Source organism: Oculina patagonica, chromosome 5, assembly GCF_052425735.1.
Source record: "Oculina patagonica isolate OP01 chromosome 5, crgOcupat, whole genome shotgun sequence".
Classification (NCBI taxonomy): domain Eukaryota; kingdom Metazoa; phylum Cnidaria; class Anthozoa; order Scleractinia; family Oculinidae; genus Oculina; species Oculina patagonica.
Genome location: NC_135762.1, coordinates 27,284,497 through 27,298,522, shown reverse-complemented (window position 1 = coordinate 27,298,522; position 14,026 = coordinate 27,284,497). Strand labels below are relative to the sequence as shown.

At 40.2% G+C, this 14,026-nt stretch overlaps 1 protein-coding gene across 2 annotated transcripts; it reads left to right on the top strand.

The window, feature by feature from the left end:
* The first annotated feature begins 2,777 nt into the window (after positions 1-2,777).
* LOC144654375 (uncharacterized) lies at positions 2,778-13,729 on the top strand. Of its 2 annotated transcripts, none has more exons than XM_078514508.1 (5): positions 2,778-4,130; positions 4,285-4,359; positions 8,805-9,145; positions 10,685-10,879; positions 13,316-13,729. In XM_078514508.1, the coding sequence occupies exons 1-5, from the start codon at positions 4,052-4,054 to the stop codon at positions 13,649-13,651; spliced, it is 1,026 nt and encodes a 341-aa protein (XP_078370634.1). In that variant the 5' UTR covers positions 2,778-4,051; the 3' UTR covers positions 13,652-13,729. The 2 variants fall into 2 exon arrangements, with proteins under 2 accessions (XP_078370634.1, XP_078370633.1); XM_078514507.1 differs by having other exon boundaries at positions 8,778-9,145.
* Positions 13,730-14,026: the final 297 nt, after the last annotated feature.

Sequence of the window (14,026 nt, the reverse complement as noted above, 5' to 3'; positions counted from 1 at the left end):
TTGCATAATCAGCTGCATGTGTGGGGCTTGTTGAAGAAGCTATTAATCTCACAGACAAGTTGATCAATCAGCGCGATATTACTTGATTCAATAAGAGCCAGGAAGTAGATTTACATAGACTAATGCTCCTTACACTGCTCTATTGACCGCCAAACAATACACCCATTCAGTTAAGAGACACGAGTAGGCAATTTCTGCCATTATGGGTCAGAAATAGTACTCGACCACTTAGCACTGCTTATTAAATTAACTTCGAATTCCCATTTCTCCTGGAAACATTCTGTGTTGTCAGGAGCCAGTAATGGGCTCCTGGTGTTGTTTCGTGCCTCTACCGAAGGTATTTCGTCAGGCGTTGATTTGTGGTCATCAAACTAAGCATCGAGTTGTTCAGTGTCTACGCGGGGGAATAAAAAGAAGAATTACTCTCAGAACCGTACGTCAACAAAATCTGTGTTTACGGCTGTTCCAATTTACTCTTATGGTTGAACGAGGGTGATTGATGACAGCCCAGCGGGCCGATATTAGGCACAAACGTCGCTTTATTTATTTATTGGTGTTATCATAAAATAAAAATCTCGTCACTGATGTTGCTGACGGCGAAATGGTTTTTGTATAGACAAACGATTTACACACGACAAATCAAACCCTATAGATCCGTCTTGCATTTCCGTTTGGTGAATAGTACTGAATAAGCGATTAAAAATTTGTTTGACAACGAAATCCATTGTTGTGGTGTCATTGTAGACATCCCTGCCAAATAAGTTTGACCAAGTGCCCGATCATATCAAAATTGCCGTGGGTTTTCTATAAATCTCCCAGAGTAGTTATTTATCAACACATTTTAAAAAAGATGATTACGTTGTGGCTCAATCTACCATTTTTAAATTAGTTTTTTTGTCAAATAGTAAAAGGAAATTAAGGAAATAATTAATACTGCGGTTTACATTTGTAAGAGTTTTATTAAAACTGAATCATTTTAGTCACGAAACCAGCTACACTCAAATTTGCGGGTTTTGATATTTGTGATTTTTCCCATTCTTTCACGACAACAATTCCGCGAAAATGTTTTACCACAATATTGCATTCCCGATATAGGGAACATACCAAATATCTTATATTCGCCAATGTTACTTATTTTCGATGGCCCAATACAACTGTTAGTTATTTTGGAGTTTTTTTTTTCCTTCTCCAAAAAAGCGTTGTTAACTTAAGACACTACTTTTCACTTTGAGGTCCTTTGAATTCGAAGTAACAAGCAAGTTTGTGGTATGTCTACGTCGAAAGACTTGCGTGCACATATTTCAATTGGTGTTCGTGTTTCGATCCAAGTAAATCTCTAAGCAGGAAATTTTTAGGCTGAAACCGAAAATAGGCCCTTGCTGTTTTACGAGATTAGCAGCCACTCAAGATCTTAACTCAGAAATGTAAAGTTAAGGAGTTAGTTCCGGAAAAGGAGGTGTATATTGCAATTACTTATATCGCTTCTCAAGCAAAAAATAACGTTTCTGTTTTGTGTGTGTGTGTTATTTATATTATGTAAACTTCAGCTCATTTATATACAATATTCATCTTTATGCCTTAAATAGAACATATAAAATAGCAAACAAGAATCCAAAGTATTTTGGTTAGTAAGATTAACAACAGAAATCTTAAGGCACTTGACTTTTAAGTACATTTTTCCGTAATAGAGTGATTTTGATTCATGTTTGTGTTTAGTAGATCACGTTTCACTGTGATCGATGGTTATTTTCTCTTCCACTTTAGGTGTGTTCCCATTTCCGACGATGAAAAGGATGGACTTGTCCACCTCAATCATTTGGATTTTTGCGTAATTTTGACCATTAGGCAAACACGCAAATAAATCATCTTGCCATCCTTAATTATTTTTTACAAGAACAAAATTTCACTTCAATCGAAAACTTGGAAGTGAACGACGAACTTTCGAGATTCACAAGATGTGACTTTGCAGATATTTTAATTTGAAGAACAATTATTCAGTACACAGTTACACGCGGTTTTTTCGTCAAATTAAACTTTCCGGCCTATTGTTTTAAATGTCGTTGATTACGTTAAGTTTACTTTTAGAACCAAAACTTTCAGGAACCGCAAAAGCTAACTCATCCCAAAAAAAATATCACCTATCCAAAATTACAAACATTACTGAGATCCCGCAAAGTGAAAAAGAAAACCTTCAATTCTCAACATCTGAAAATCACCGAAACTTCAGTGTTGTAGGTAGTTAAAACCTTCAAGCTTCCACTTACTGTCCTTGCCCTAAAGTGCAACCACAAAAAACTGACGAGCCAAACACGTTTAAATACTGCACGGAAGGGAGTGCCGCCAAGTCGGAAGAGGAGGGAGCACAGAAAGAAAAAAACAATGATATCTTTAGAGTAAAACACATCAGAAGAGCCTATCCACAATGCAGGTCATAATCATTTGTACACTTGTCAACACAGTCTCAAAAATATCACTACTTGGTTCTGCCGTTTATATAGCATTGTGGTTTTATACTTGTATTTGGTGCCTCCTTTGTACAAAAATGTGGCCTATTCCTACACAAGAATGAATACGTTTGGCGTTATCGTCAGTTCTCTATTGATCCAAGGACGGCGGAGCCGGGGGGCTGGGGGCTTTAGCCCCCCACTTTTTCCCGAAAAAAGTAATGACTTACTAAGAGAAGAGTCTCTCAAGCCCCAAAAAAAAAAACGACATCCCACTTCAAGTCACTAGTCAGCCCCCCCACCTGGAAAAATGCTCCGCCGTCCCTGTGATCATCCTGCTTGGTTGTACGCACGCGTACGTTTTGTTTGCCACCTTATTCAACAACGTACGTGTCCAATCACAACTCGGCTCTTTTGCTGTTTGTTCCCTAGTATACTGTATATTGACTTGTCCACCGCATTTGGCATCGATACATTTAAACTTGAGAAGAACTCGTTATTATACAACTTTAAATTAAATTAACAGAAGTCTCACAGAAGCTGATTATTGATTTGACGTATGCCTTTCTCTCGTTATTAGCCTGCGTGCAGCCTCCAGTGTTTGAGTTTCTTGTCTGAGCTCTCTTGTCTGGGTTTTCCGCTGGGACTTTGAAACCCAGACCACAATAAGCTGATTTTCCAACCCTATGCTAGACTAAACACCGAAAATACCTACCTTATCCCAGACTTGCTCTTTTTAGAACTGTATCACTACTAGTGATTTTGATGGAAAACCATCCGTCAACAACGTTGCCGCGATGATTTTATTTACGTTTCAGTTGAAAAAGCCTCTTTTTCTTCCGAGTTTCTTTTCCTATTTTCTACTTAATTCTTCATACCACTGATCAGTTTCAAGGACAATGATAACCACTCTACAATCTGACCCAAAACTCTCTGATTTCTATACCCTAAACCTAAACTGCTTGAAAACCATAAACTTTACAGCGGCTCATACAACGGGCCGGCAGTGGCGATTCAGCGCGCCGTGCAACGAGTCTCGCCGCTACGCCGCACGCGCAAAACTCCAAACGAGAGCCTGCTCGCAGGCTATCTAACGCTTACTACACAACCACAATGCTGATTTAACTTTTATTAAAATTTCGTTTGAAGTAGAACACAGACAGCAATACATCTGCAGGTGAGGCGATATCTCCTTTGTTGAAAGCACGTAAAAAAGATCCAGTTGCCCGCAGTGAGTTACGTGCAGTCAGAATGCACGGTTGAGCTCAAACACCGTTTGCTACCGGCGCTGACTAGCCAACCAGAGAGACCTTTTGATTGTTGAAACAAAGGGTTATGTTGGTTAGGCACGGTTAATATATTCAGTGCTTCTGCAGTGTATTTCATCATAATTAATTAAGGCCGTGAGTTTGATTCCTTTTGACTGACTTGCGCCCAGTAGCATTAATACGAAGTGTTACAGTCGGTATTGGATCGGAGTGAAGCCAAAGGCCAGCTTGGAAATCTGGTAGGTTTATTTCTATACAAAGCTTCGCTGTTTTCAGTGCGGAGCCGATACGTGCGACCTCTGACTAATTTGTTTAGCGTAGTGAGGTTTTGTAATAGTTATGACCGAGCATTTGGCAGATGGTTCACCAAATAAGCGACGGAAATTACGAGCGACTGACACACAAACCTGCATTACAGGTAAATATATAAGCTTATTTCATAAACAGTTTTTGTCATTTTAAGCTGATATGCTCAATCGAGTACTACACTCTGTTGATATGTCTCACTGACTTTGTCGTTGTATTAGAGAGCTAGCCAGTATATTTCACAATATCTTTTATTTTTGCCACAGCTAATGACACTGTAACAAATGGAGACATTGGGGTTACTTTGATGAAAAATGAAAGGCTACAGTTGCAGCCATTTGGTGAGAAATCAGTTAGTTCGTGATTTCAGAAACGTTTATTTTTGTGATAAATTATTATTATGTATGATAGTTACTATAAACTAAGCGAACGATAAACGTCATTGGAGCTTGACCTCACTGGTCACATGACCCACGCCGAAGAGACCGCTTTTGAAGGGCCTGAAGGAGTAAAGAGGGAACTGGGATTTAGCAGGAGCACCTGGATTTGGGCAAAATCTCCCTGGGAAAATGGCATTTGGGTTACTGGAACTGGGAATTACAAATAAAAAAACAATAGAACTGGGATCTGGAATTTAGAAAATTCGGGAAATCAGTAGGCTGGGAAACGGGATTTGGGTAAAGTTTGTGCCGGGAAATAGAATTTATCCTCCCCCCCTCCCCTTCAGGTCCTTCGCTTTAGAGTGCTTGTCAGTGCCACCAGTAAACGTCCATGCGATGAGTGAGTGTATGCTCAAGGGGAGTTGTCCTTTTACGATTTTACTTGAAGTGGTAAAGAGAATTGTTAATGTTAGTGCCTGTCTTGACCTTGGTAGGTGTATTTTCGGGAGTAAAGCCAAAGGTTTTGATTTGGAAGATCGCCAGGTTCAACTATACCATCAACAACAACAAGCTTTATTTGCATGACTGTAAATTTGTTACAATATTGCAAAAGCGTAAACTTATTTAGTAATAATAATAATAAAAATGATAAAATAATAATATATAGTAAAAAACAAAAATGATTCATATAAAATTAATTACATTGATAGTATTTTGTTACGTAAATCAAAACAAGATGATATAAATTTAATCAATTGCATGGTCACAAAATGATCGGGAGAATTCATTAATTCTAAAATCAAGTCAGGCACTGGTAGTTGGCTGACATTTAAGATGATGGGCTGTATTGTCTTGTAAAAGTTATCTCTTATTGTTGCATATTTGGAACAATAAAAGAGAAAATGAATTTCATCTTCGGTTTTATTACAATCACCGACCGGGCAGAGCCTATTATGTCTGGGCGTATTGTTATATCTGCCTAGTTCGATCATTAACTTATGATTGCTAATACGTAATTTAGCTAATGTTCTCCTACCAGAAACTCTCCTAGTTAACTCTAGATAATTGGAGGTAGCATATTTGTTCTTAAAAGATTTTGGTAATTTTAATCCTGATTTAGTAGACACCGCAAAAGTGAAAATGTTTCTGCAGTTAATGAAATTTCCTGAGAGCGCTTGGGACCTAACCGCCAAGTGACAAGCCATGCACACCTCACCCATCCCCCGCCATAGGAAATTTCTCGACAAGTTGTACTTGTTGGGTCTTGTTCACACGACTGACACGAGAAAGTTCTGCTGCTTAATATGCTTGTCCTTGACTTGTCTTCTTGCCTGTTCAACCCCCTCCCCCAAGGGAAAAAGCTTGCCATTTTTGAGTTATTTTTTCAAAAATAGCTCTTTAGTCGTCGTGTCCTTGTAATCAGTCAGTGAAGTATGTGTGTTTGTCACACCAATCAGATTTCAGGTACTATCAGAACCAATAAAATTGCAGTTTATAAAGGGGAAGCAATCTGACGTAGTCAGCAATTTCGTTCGAAGTTTTTAGATTAGAAGGAGGCGGAATCGGTGAGTTGTGATTTAACCCTGGATTAAAAACGTTTTTCGTAACGCCCGCCTGCTTACAACGCACACGCCGTGAGCAAAAGGCCCAACACTAACTTGTTATTCGAGCGTACGTTTGATGAGGCTAGCTTTCCATTTGCACAAAGCAGATTTGAAGAATAAATTGGTCATTACTTTTGCCATCCGCTTTGCGAAGTTCGTTGGGAAATTGGAAAGTTTGTTATGAAGTTGCCAAATAGGTTGCGAGTTTTTGAATCAAATTGTGAGCTTCGATACAAAGTTCCCAACTTCGGCCCGAAATTAATAAAACCTTCTATAATTATGTTATCAAAAAGGGCTTTGCTACGCTAAACTGTTGGAAACAAATGTCATAAAAATAAAAAACTTTTATGTTCAGCGAGCCGTAAAAATTTTGTTTCGAACAAATTAGTCTGTCGCGTCGCGTCGGCTTCGATTAAAATCAATAAACCATCCAGTTTCATCCGGTTTACAAACGCAGAAGACTTGAAATTGAAGACAGTGAAGATTATGCCTCACAGAAATCGTTAAATATGTGTTTTCATACAAAAAAGTTAAAATTTGACCAAATTTCTACCTGCATAAAATTTATTTATCGCCAAATCACTTGCGTGATCGCTGATGCGAAACGTTGTCTTGCACTTCAAGCCACTTCAACTTTCCTTGACAAGCTCTAAAATCTTCGAGTTCAGAAATCGCCATGACTTTCGAGCAACATGTCTTGTTTCTCCTCAACAACTAAAACTTCGAAAGTTCAGTCGGGCCGAAGTTGGGAACTTATCGAAGTTCGCAATTTGATTCGCAAACTCGCAACGTAATTGGCAACTTCATAACAAAGTTTCCAATTTCCCAACAAACTTCGCAAAGCGGGCGGCCAAAGTAAACTGAAATCAACTGTAAAACATCTCGTTCAAACATTTAATGAACCGGTACAAGTATTAACTTTGCTGTTAAAAGCAACTACGATCGAGAGTAAAAACAGAATAAGAGCGTGCCATTCCGTGACAATTCGATAACTCAATTAGTTCGTGTTTGTTGAATAGAATTTAGGTTGCGAATGAACGAAAATCTTTGTCGAACAGTTCTGACAGAAAACAAATACTCCAGGTGCACTGCGCTTTAAAGAACTTTCCCGAAGAAAGTGGTTTTTGATTTGATGCGTTTATTACTTCGTTTATTATAGTACTTTTCGTTCAATGTCTTTAAGGAATCGTGGCTTTTTCGAGAAAAACAAGGGTATCGTGTTACGTTCGTTTTTAAAAAACAGAGGTCTCATGTTACAAAAGTGAGAAAAACAACAATATCATGTTTCAGTGTTTGGCAAATAGCCAAAAGTATTCCGTAACAAACAGAAGTAACACGTTACGGTTGCAACAAAGCTAGCAACAAAATGGCTGCGATCACATCTAGACTACTAACTATAGTTAGGACGGCGTTAACTATAGTTAGCTATATTTTTAATGTGACCGCTTCTCTGTTCGCCCTAACTATAGTTAGAAAATTTACGCCTCGCTGATCCAAAACAATACACACTAACTATAGTTATACCCAAGCAAGGTTCATGAGTTAGTCTTAAGTTTACAAACGAAAAGCCAATCAGAATGCGACAATTCTTTTCGCACGTGCGAGATGAACATAAATATGCAAAACAAAGCGTCAAGGGAAGGAAAACAAGAAAAACAACATGCCAAGAAATTACATATCATCAATGTTAGCAAAAATAAAGCTTGAATTCTTCGGTTTCTAGCATCCTTACTTCATTTTATTTTCTTCAACGCCGAAATGCCGTGCAAAAATAGAAAAAAATAGAGGAACAACTGGACACAAATAAACAACAAGGGCTGTCATGAACTAATTTAAATACCAAATTATTCACAACCTAATCAGAACTAACTATAGTTAACTGCATTGGTGTGACCGCAAAGACGACAGAAAGCACTAACTATAGTTAGGTATGACGTCACGTAACTTGAGACTAACTATAGTTAAACTTTAGTTACGTCGTAGATGTGATCGCAGCCCATAACCGCTTAAACAGAATAAGAACGTGCCATTTTGTGACATTTTGATAATTGAATTAGTTTTTGTTTTTCAATTAAATGATGAAAATTTACATATTGAGTAAAACAGTTCTGATGTATCAAAATGCACGTAAAAGTTATTTTGTTTGCAAGCAAATTTTGTGCAAAAAGTGACTTCGTGGGCCGCCAACTCAACCCATGGCATAAACCATCCCAACAGGACAATCACCCAGTTTCACCCCAAGCCACCCCATAAATTGAAAAAATAACTGCTGCACGCTTAGCGTGCCTATGTTTTGTACACACGAGCAAGTAAAAATCTGTCCTAAATCTGAGCTTGTCAAGGTAGGTGTAATCATCTAAGTTAAACATCATCATCAAGTCTCTTTCGCGCCAGTACGCGCATAAGGCCGTCACGTTCTCTGTCCAACACTCCCTGTTCCGTGCCACCACTTTGGCTACTTCCCAGCTTGCCCATCCCGCCTTGTTTCTTTCCTTCTCCAAGTTGTCCTTGGCCTCCCTCTCGCTCTTCGGCCTTCTGGTGTCCATCCCAAAGCTGTGAAGCAGTCATTCGCACCTTCTCTCCTGAGTATGTGTCCCAACCAGTCCCACCTTCTTCGTCGTACCTCGCAGCTCAGTATGGCATTGACCTCTGCCATTTCAACCACTCTCTTGTTTGTAATTCTTTGCTGCCATTTGGTGGGATAAACGAAACAGCTGACTGATATAATTAAAACTGGCCCAGAACTAACACTTGATTTCATTTTGTTTAAATCAGAGGAAACGCCTTTTCTCTCGCCTGCAGAGAGACTGTTCAGACTGTACGATGGAGTAGAGACGTTTGTCATGTTTACTGGATACCGTCGCAGTTGTCACAGTCTATTGGCAGCCATGTTGGACGCTCATCCGGAGATTATCATCACGTCCGGATGCCAGGTGACGGAGAAATGGGAACAGTACCAGACACCAGAACTTAAACAGAAGAACATGCAGAAATATCGTCTCTTTTACGACCTTCATCATCACTCCTTGGAACATGCAATGTTTTCAAAACGCGCTGGCAGTGACAGCTGTCTTTTGAAGAAGTCAAAATACAATTACCATATTCCAGGTCTATGGCAGGGAGGATATCAAAACAGGATAAAGGTGAGGGGGGGGGGGGGGGGTAGGGTGGTGGTGGTTGAGATTGACCCAAAAATCGGACTCGGTAGGTTTTCATATTTGGGCCAACTTTTTTTTTCCGTTCTAGCAACTTTTTGTTTTCTGAGCAGTTTCTGGACCGAAGATTTCCGAGGATTCTCCGATTGTTGTTCAAAGGCCATACGAACATTTTTCGAACTTTTCCGAAGATAAAACGAAGATTCCGGAAGACTTCCAAGGACGTTTCGAAGATGTTTGCACTCACTGACGAGACGGAATATCTTGAAAAACCAATTTTACGCGGCGCTCGCGATATTTTCGAAACCAAAACGGGTGGGGAATTGGGGGAACTTTGGTCCCCCTCCCCTGCCTCGCCGCCTATGTACTGTACAGCTACAGAAGTCCAATGTTAAACTCTTTTGCCATGTCCTATATAGGCGGAAAATGTGCAAAAACGCGTGATTTTTATAACAAAACCTATTGCCTATTGGTTGTTTATCTTACAGGAACTTAAATGTTCAAATAAAAATGGGGCTCCTAAACGAGTATGGTCCCCATACTCGTTTTGTAGGAGCAACAGTACGATTGCTTGCTAAATTCACGTTTTGACGATTGTTTCTTGATCTACACTAAGAATTGGTTTGTATTAACTTTACAAAGAGAAAGTTATTGCTAAAATTAAAACAAAGATTAAAAACGATGGGTCACCGAACATATTTACGAGAAAATATACCTCTCTAGTGAGCTTCAGCCTTAAAGAAAAAGCCGCCATTAGTTTTCAATGCGCGCGCTATATAATCACGGTGGAAATTATACTCAGTAAGGATGCACAATGTAATACAAAGGAGTGAGGGTTGTTACTTCAGGATTCATGATGACGGCCATCAAGGACACTAAAGTCGCTACTTTCAAAGAAGGGGCTGTATGGGGTGTTCGTGGGTGGTAGTACCTTTTCAAGGGGGGTGGGGGGCGGTCGCACCCTCACGGTGGCTATACTGCACTGCCTCACACGCAACATCCAGCTCTGACGTATGGCTTCTCGACGCTGCAGGCATTGCAACGGCCACACCTCGGGCAACGGTGTCGACCCCCCGGCTGAATTACGTCAGGGTAGCTGGCTCACAACTAGGCTGGCGAAGTGAAATGGCAGGTGGGGCTCAATAGCTTTGGAAGGCGGCCCATCTAGGAGATGGAAAACTCCAAACTAAAACCCATGCCAGGTGGTAGCACCTAATAGTCCAGAAGGCAGCTGCCAAGGGGAAGGAAAACCCCTAAAACAAACCAACCCCTCCATCTGGAGTTGGTCGTAGGGCTAATCACCTTGCACCGTGAAAAACTACTGACTGATAACGGAAACCAGAAAAAGAAAATGCCCCTATTCTCCCAGAAGAGAGCAACGATTAAGAAGAAGACTTTCAAAGAAGGTTTCAGGCTATCTGTTGGAAACTACTACATAACTTTACGAGGGGCTAAAAGAGTCATTTGTGTTTTTAACAAATCTGATATTAAGCAGCAGTATACCAATTCATAAATTTTCTTTGCAAGGTTATCGGTGACAGAAAAGTGGAAGAAACAGCATTGGCATTAGCAAGCAAAATGGGTGTTCTAGAAGAAATCCGTCAAGTCGTCCAACTACCAATAAAATTAATACACGTCATCAGGAACCCCTTTGATAACATAGCAACCATGATGCTTCGCGCTACAGAGTCACGTGATGCTGTAAGAGAAAATGGACTAAAGGTAAGGCTTCAAATCATCAAGCTTATTTGCAACAGCCAGATATGTGAGAAGCAGGGTGGAGGACTAATCAAGACTTACATAAGTACTCTCAGGTCCAGTAGTGTAGTAGCAACCTCGTTCCCAGGGCTTTTCCCTTGGGCCCGTTCCAAATCACCAAGGGAAAAGCCCTGGGAACGAGGTTGGTGTAGTAGTTCTCATAAGCTTGTAATTCTACTGGTCCTCTAGTCATAGGCGTACGGGCACCTTCGGTCCAGGGGGAGCGGAAACCTTTCTGCCCGAAAAAAATGGCATGGGTTGAAAGCCAAATAAAGAGGCATGATAAATGAAAAAACAAAACATGCATTGAAATAGTTGTGTACAAACCTCGCCTGCTTGCTTAGTTTCCTAAATTAATTTCCTGGCGTTATCCGAAGGTGTCAATGCACTGAATCCTTTTTCGGATATCTTTTATTTATTCACTCTACTTCAGAAAAAAATATATTAATTTTGAGGAGGCAATTTACATTGTTTTTCCCCCATTTGAAAGTAATACAAAAGCGTGTGAAACATGCAGGGATGGATGGGTTTTAAAACATTTCGTTGAAAGTTTCAAGCTAGTCCTGAGAACTCAACATTTGAGTCGAAAGCATGAGCTTCATAACATTTCTAACAGCTTAAAGGTCTTGCACTAAATCCACCGTGCGCAAACGCTCAAGCTATGGAAAAGCTGATTGCAACTGATTAAAACTGAAGAGTCAGTCACGCAGAATTTGCGTGAAAAATTGAACATGATTATAGCAATTTGCGAGAGGAAACGAACGCAGATGAATGAGAAGTTTGGACTTTTGAACAACAAAGTTAGGTATATTTCCAATACTTTTCCCGTTGATGTAATTCGTTTTGATCGTAATGTTGACTATATAGACTTTTCGGCTTATTTTTTCTTTAGGCTTGTTGCCCGAATTCTAAGCATTTTGCCCGAAAAATTTTGGCACTGGGGGGGCTGCAGCCCCCCTCGCCCCCCCGCCTCGTACGCCTATGCCTCTAGTGTATTAGCTGTTCAGGGCCGTAGGCAGGATCTTGCATGGATGGGTGCGAGCGCTAGAGGTGTGAACATCTCGGGGGTGGGGGGGGGGGGAGTTCGGGGGTATTCTCCCCAGGGAATTTTGAAAAATCAAGTTGTTTAAGTCCTCACTCCCCAATTAGGCGGACCTTTGTGACCCGTGGGTGGGTGGGTGGGCGGACGCACCCATCGCACCCCGCCCCCCTTCCTTCGACCCGGCCTGCTGTTTGTTACCTTTTTTTTCTCCCAAACTGAACTGTCTCTCGTATTTGCATGCATCAGGCTACGCAAACAAAAATGATAAAATGATAAAATGCAGACAAAAATGTAAACAAAATTTTTTAAGTCAACAAAATACATAACAGTAATCGTCATAACCGCGGGAGCGTGTTTTCATAACCGTATGCAAAACTACCGAACCAGTCAGAGCGCGCGTTTTAAGGAACTAAATTTTATAAATCGAAATAAAATTACCCAATGTGGTTATTATGTAGTAGAATATTGTTGGCGCTACTCACTGTAAAAGCGTTAGCTATCCTCGTTACTCATAGAAATTCAATTTTTGTGCGATTTAGCACGACTTTTGAACAAAGAATAAATTCGATGCTTCTTTCGTTTCGAAAAAAATTATTCGAAACGCCTTTGCTCCAAAATTCCAGTGTTTGATGTCAATGCTATTAGTCCTATTATATTGGATCAACGGTTCCTTTACTCTATCTCTTTCCTTTCAATTTTTAGGCGATGACAAATCGCCTTATGCTGGGGAGCGATCAAGGATTCAAGTGAGAATGTGAAAATTACTCCCTTATCCAATCGAAGAGAACTGGGAACTAGAAGCACTCTTGTTTACTTTTTAGGCGATGACGTCAGTCAAGCCTTATGCCAGAGGCAGTGGGCGGAATTTGTACCACTTTCTATTGCGATCGACCGATCAATAGGACTCAATAGAACCGAATGAGTTAACAAGAAATCGCTGCAAAAAAACACGAAGCAAAATACTCCTTGAAAGTTAGAAAGGACAGATACAAAGTTTAAACGAAAAAGACAAATTATGTATTTTTGAGTTTTATTGAATTCAGTAGACAGACATGATCACATCTTTACGTTTACTAATACAATGGAAACACTTGACCTTGCGTGTCGCTCGCGAGAAGTATTGAATATCGTATATCGAATGTGACACTACAAGGTAACGCAATTTTTTGTTGAACAATCATTCAACACAGAGGTTGTCAGCTACTTTTATTTAGTATACGTTAATTTTCCTGAAAATGAGTTAAGACCCCCTTGGGAAACGTCATCGCCTCTGCGCTGCATGCACTGCATGCCATTTATTAACATAAGCTGGTCAAAACATTAACGTACTTCTCTACCTATTTTGTTTTGGCCAACAGATAGAAAACAAGGAGGAACTTGACCGTGCCATTGAGCGCTACTTTAAAGCGGCAGACGCTAACCGACGCGTCAAATTACAATACAAAGATGCAGTCATCGATATTCCAGCGCATGAAATGCTGTTAAGACCCAAAGAAACGCTGCAGAGATTATGTGAACATTTGGGGGTCACGTGCCCTAAAGATTATGTAGAGAAATGTATAAAGATTTTGAGAGCTCCTTCGGTGACAAGAGACAAAGTAGTTTGGACCAAAGAACAAAAGGAGTGGGTAACAAATAAGATGAAGGACTATCCTTTTCTAGAAGAATACTCATTTGATGAGCATCCTAAGTAGTCTTCAACTAATAACAGAAGAGAGGTTTATATTTGAGCATTTGCCATTTGTTGCAAATAAAAACCAAAAAAATTCCCCCTCTGTATCTACATCAGTTGTCAATTTTTGCCATCATCCGTCAGTTGAACGCGTTCCTATTGATCAATATTGAATTTGTGTTATGGTGAAACGCAGTCACAAGCCGAAGTGAACTTGCGCACCAACTTGAAATTGGGTTGTCAAACAGATCCTTAAGTTGGAGAAAAGCCGTCTCAATGTACAGCTGGTTCGAGCAAAGGTTGTCCATACTAACTATGGGTTGTCCAAGAGAAGCGTAAAAGAGCACGAAGAGCTAGCCTGCGAGCAGGCTCCCAATCTGATCGACGAGCGAAGCGA

Coding starts and splice junctions, on each gene's coding strand:
- LOC144654375 (XM_078514507.1), top strand. CDS start 4,052: ATGACCGAGCATTTGGCAGATGGTTCACCAAATAAGCGACGGAAATTA. Junction 4,131..4,284: donor CACACAAACCTGCATTACAG/GTAAATATATAA, acceptor TTTTTGCCACAG/CTAATGACACTGTAACAAAT. Junction 4,360..8,777: donor GCTACAGTTGCAGCCATTTG/GTGAGAAATCAG, acceptor TGTTTAAATCAG/AGGAAACGCCTTTTCTCTCG.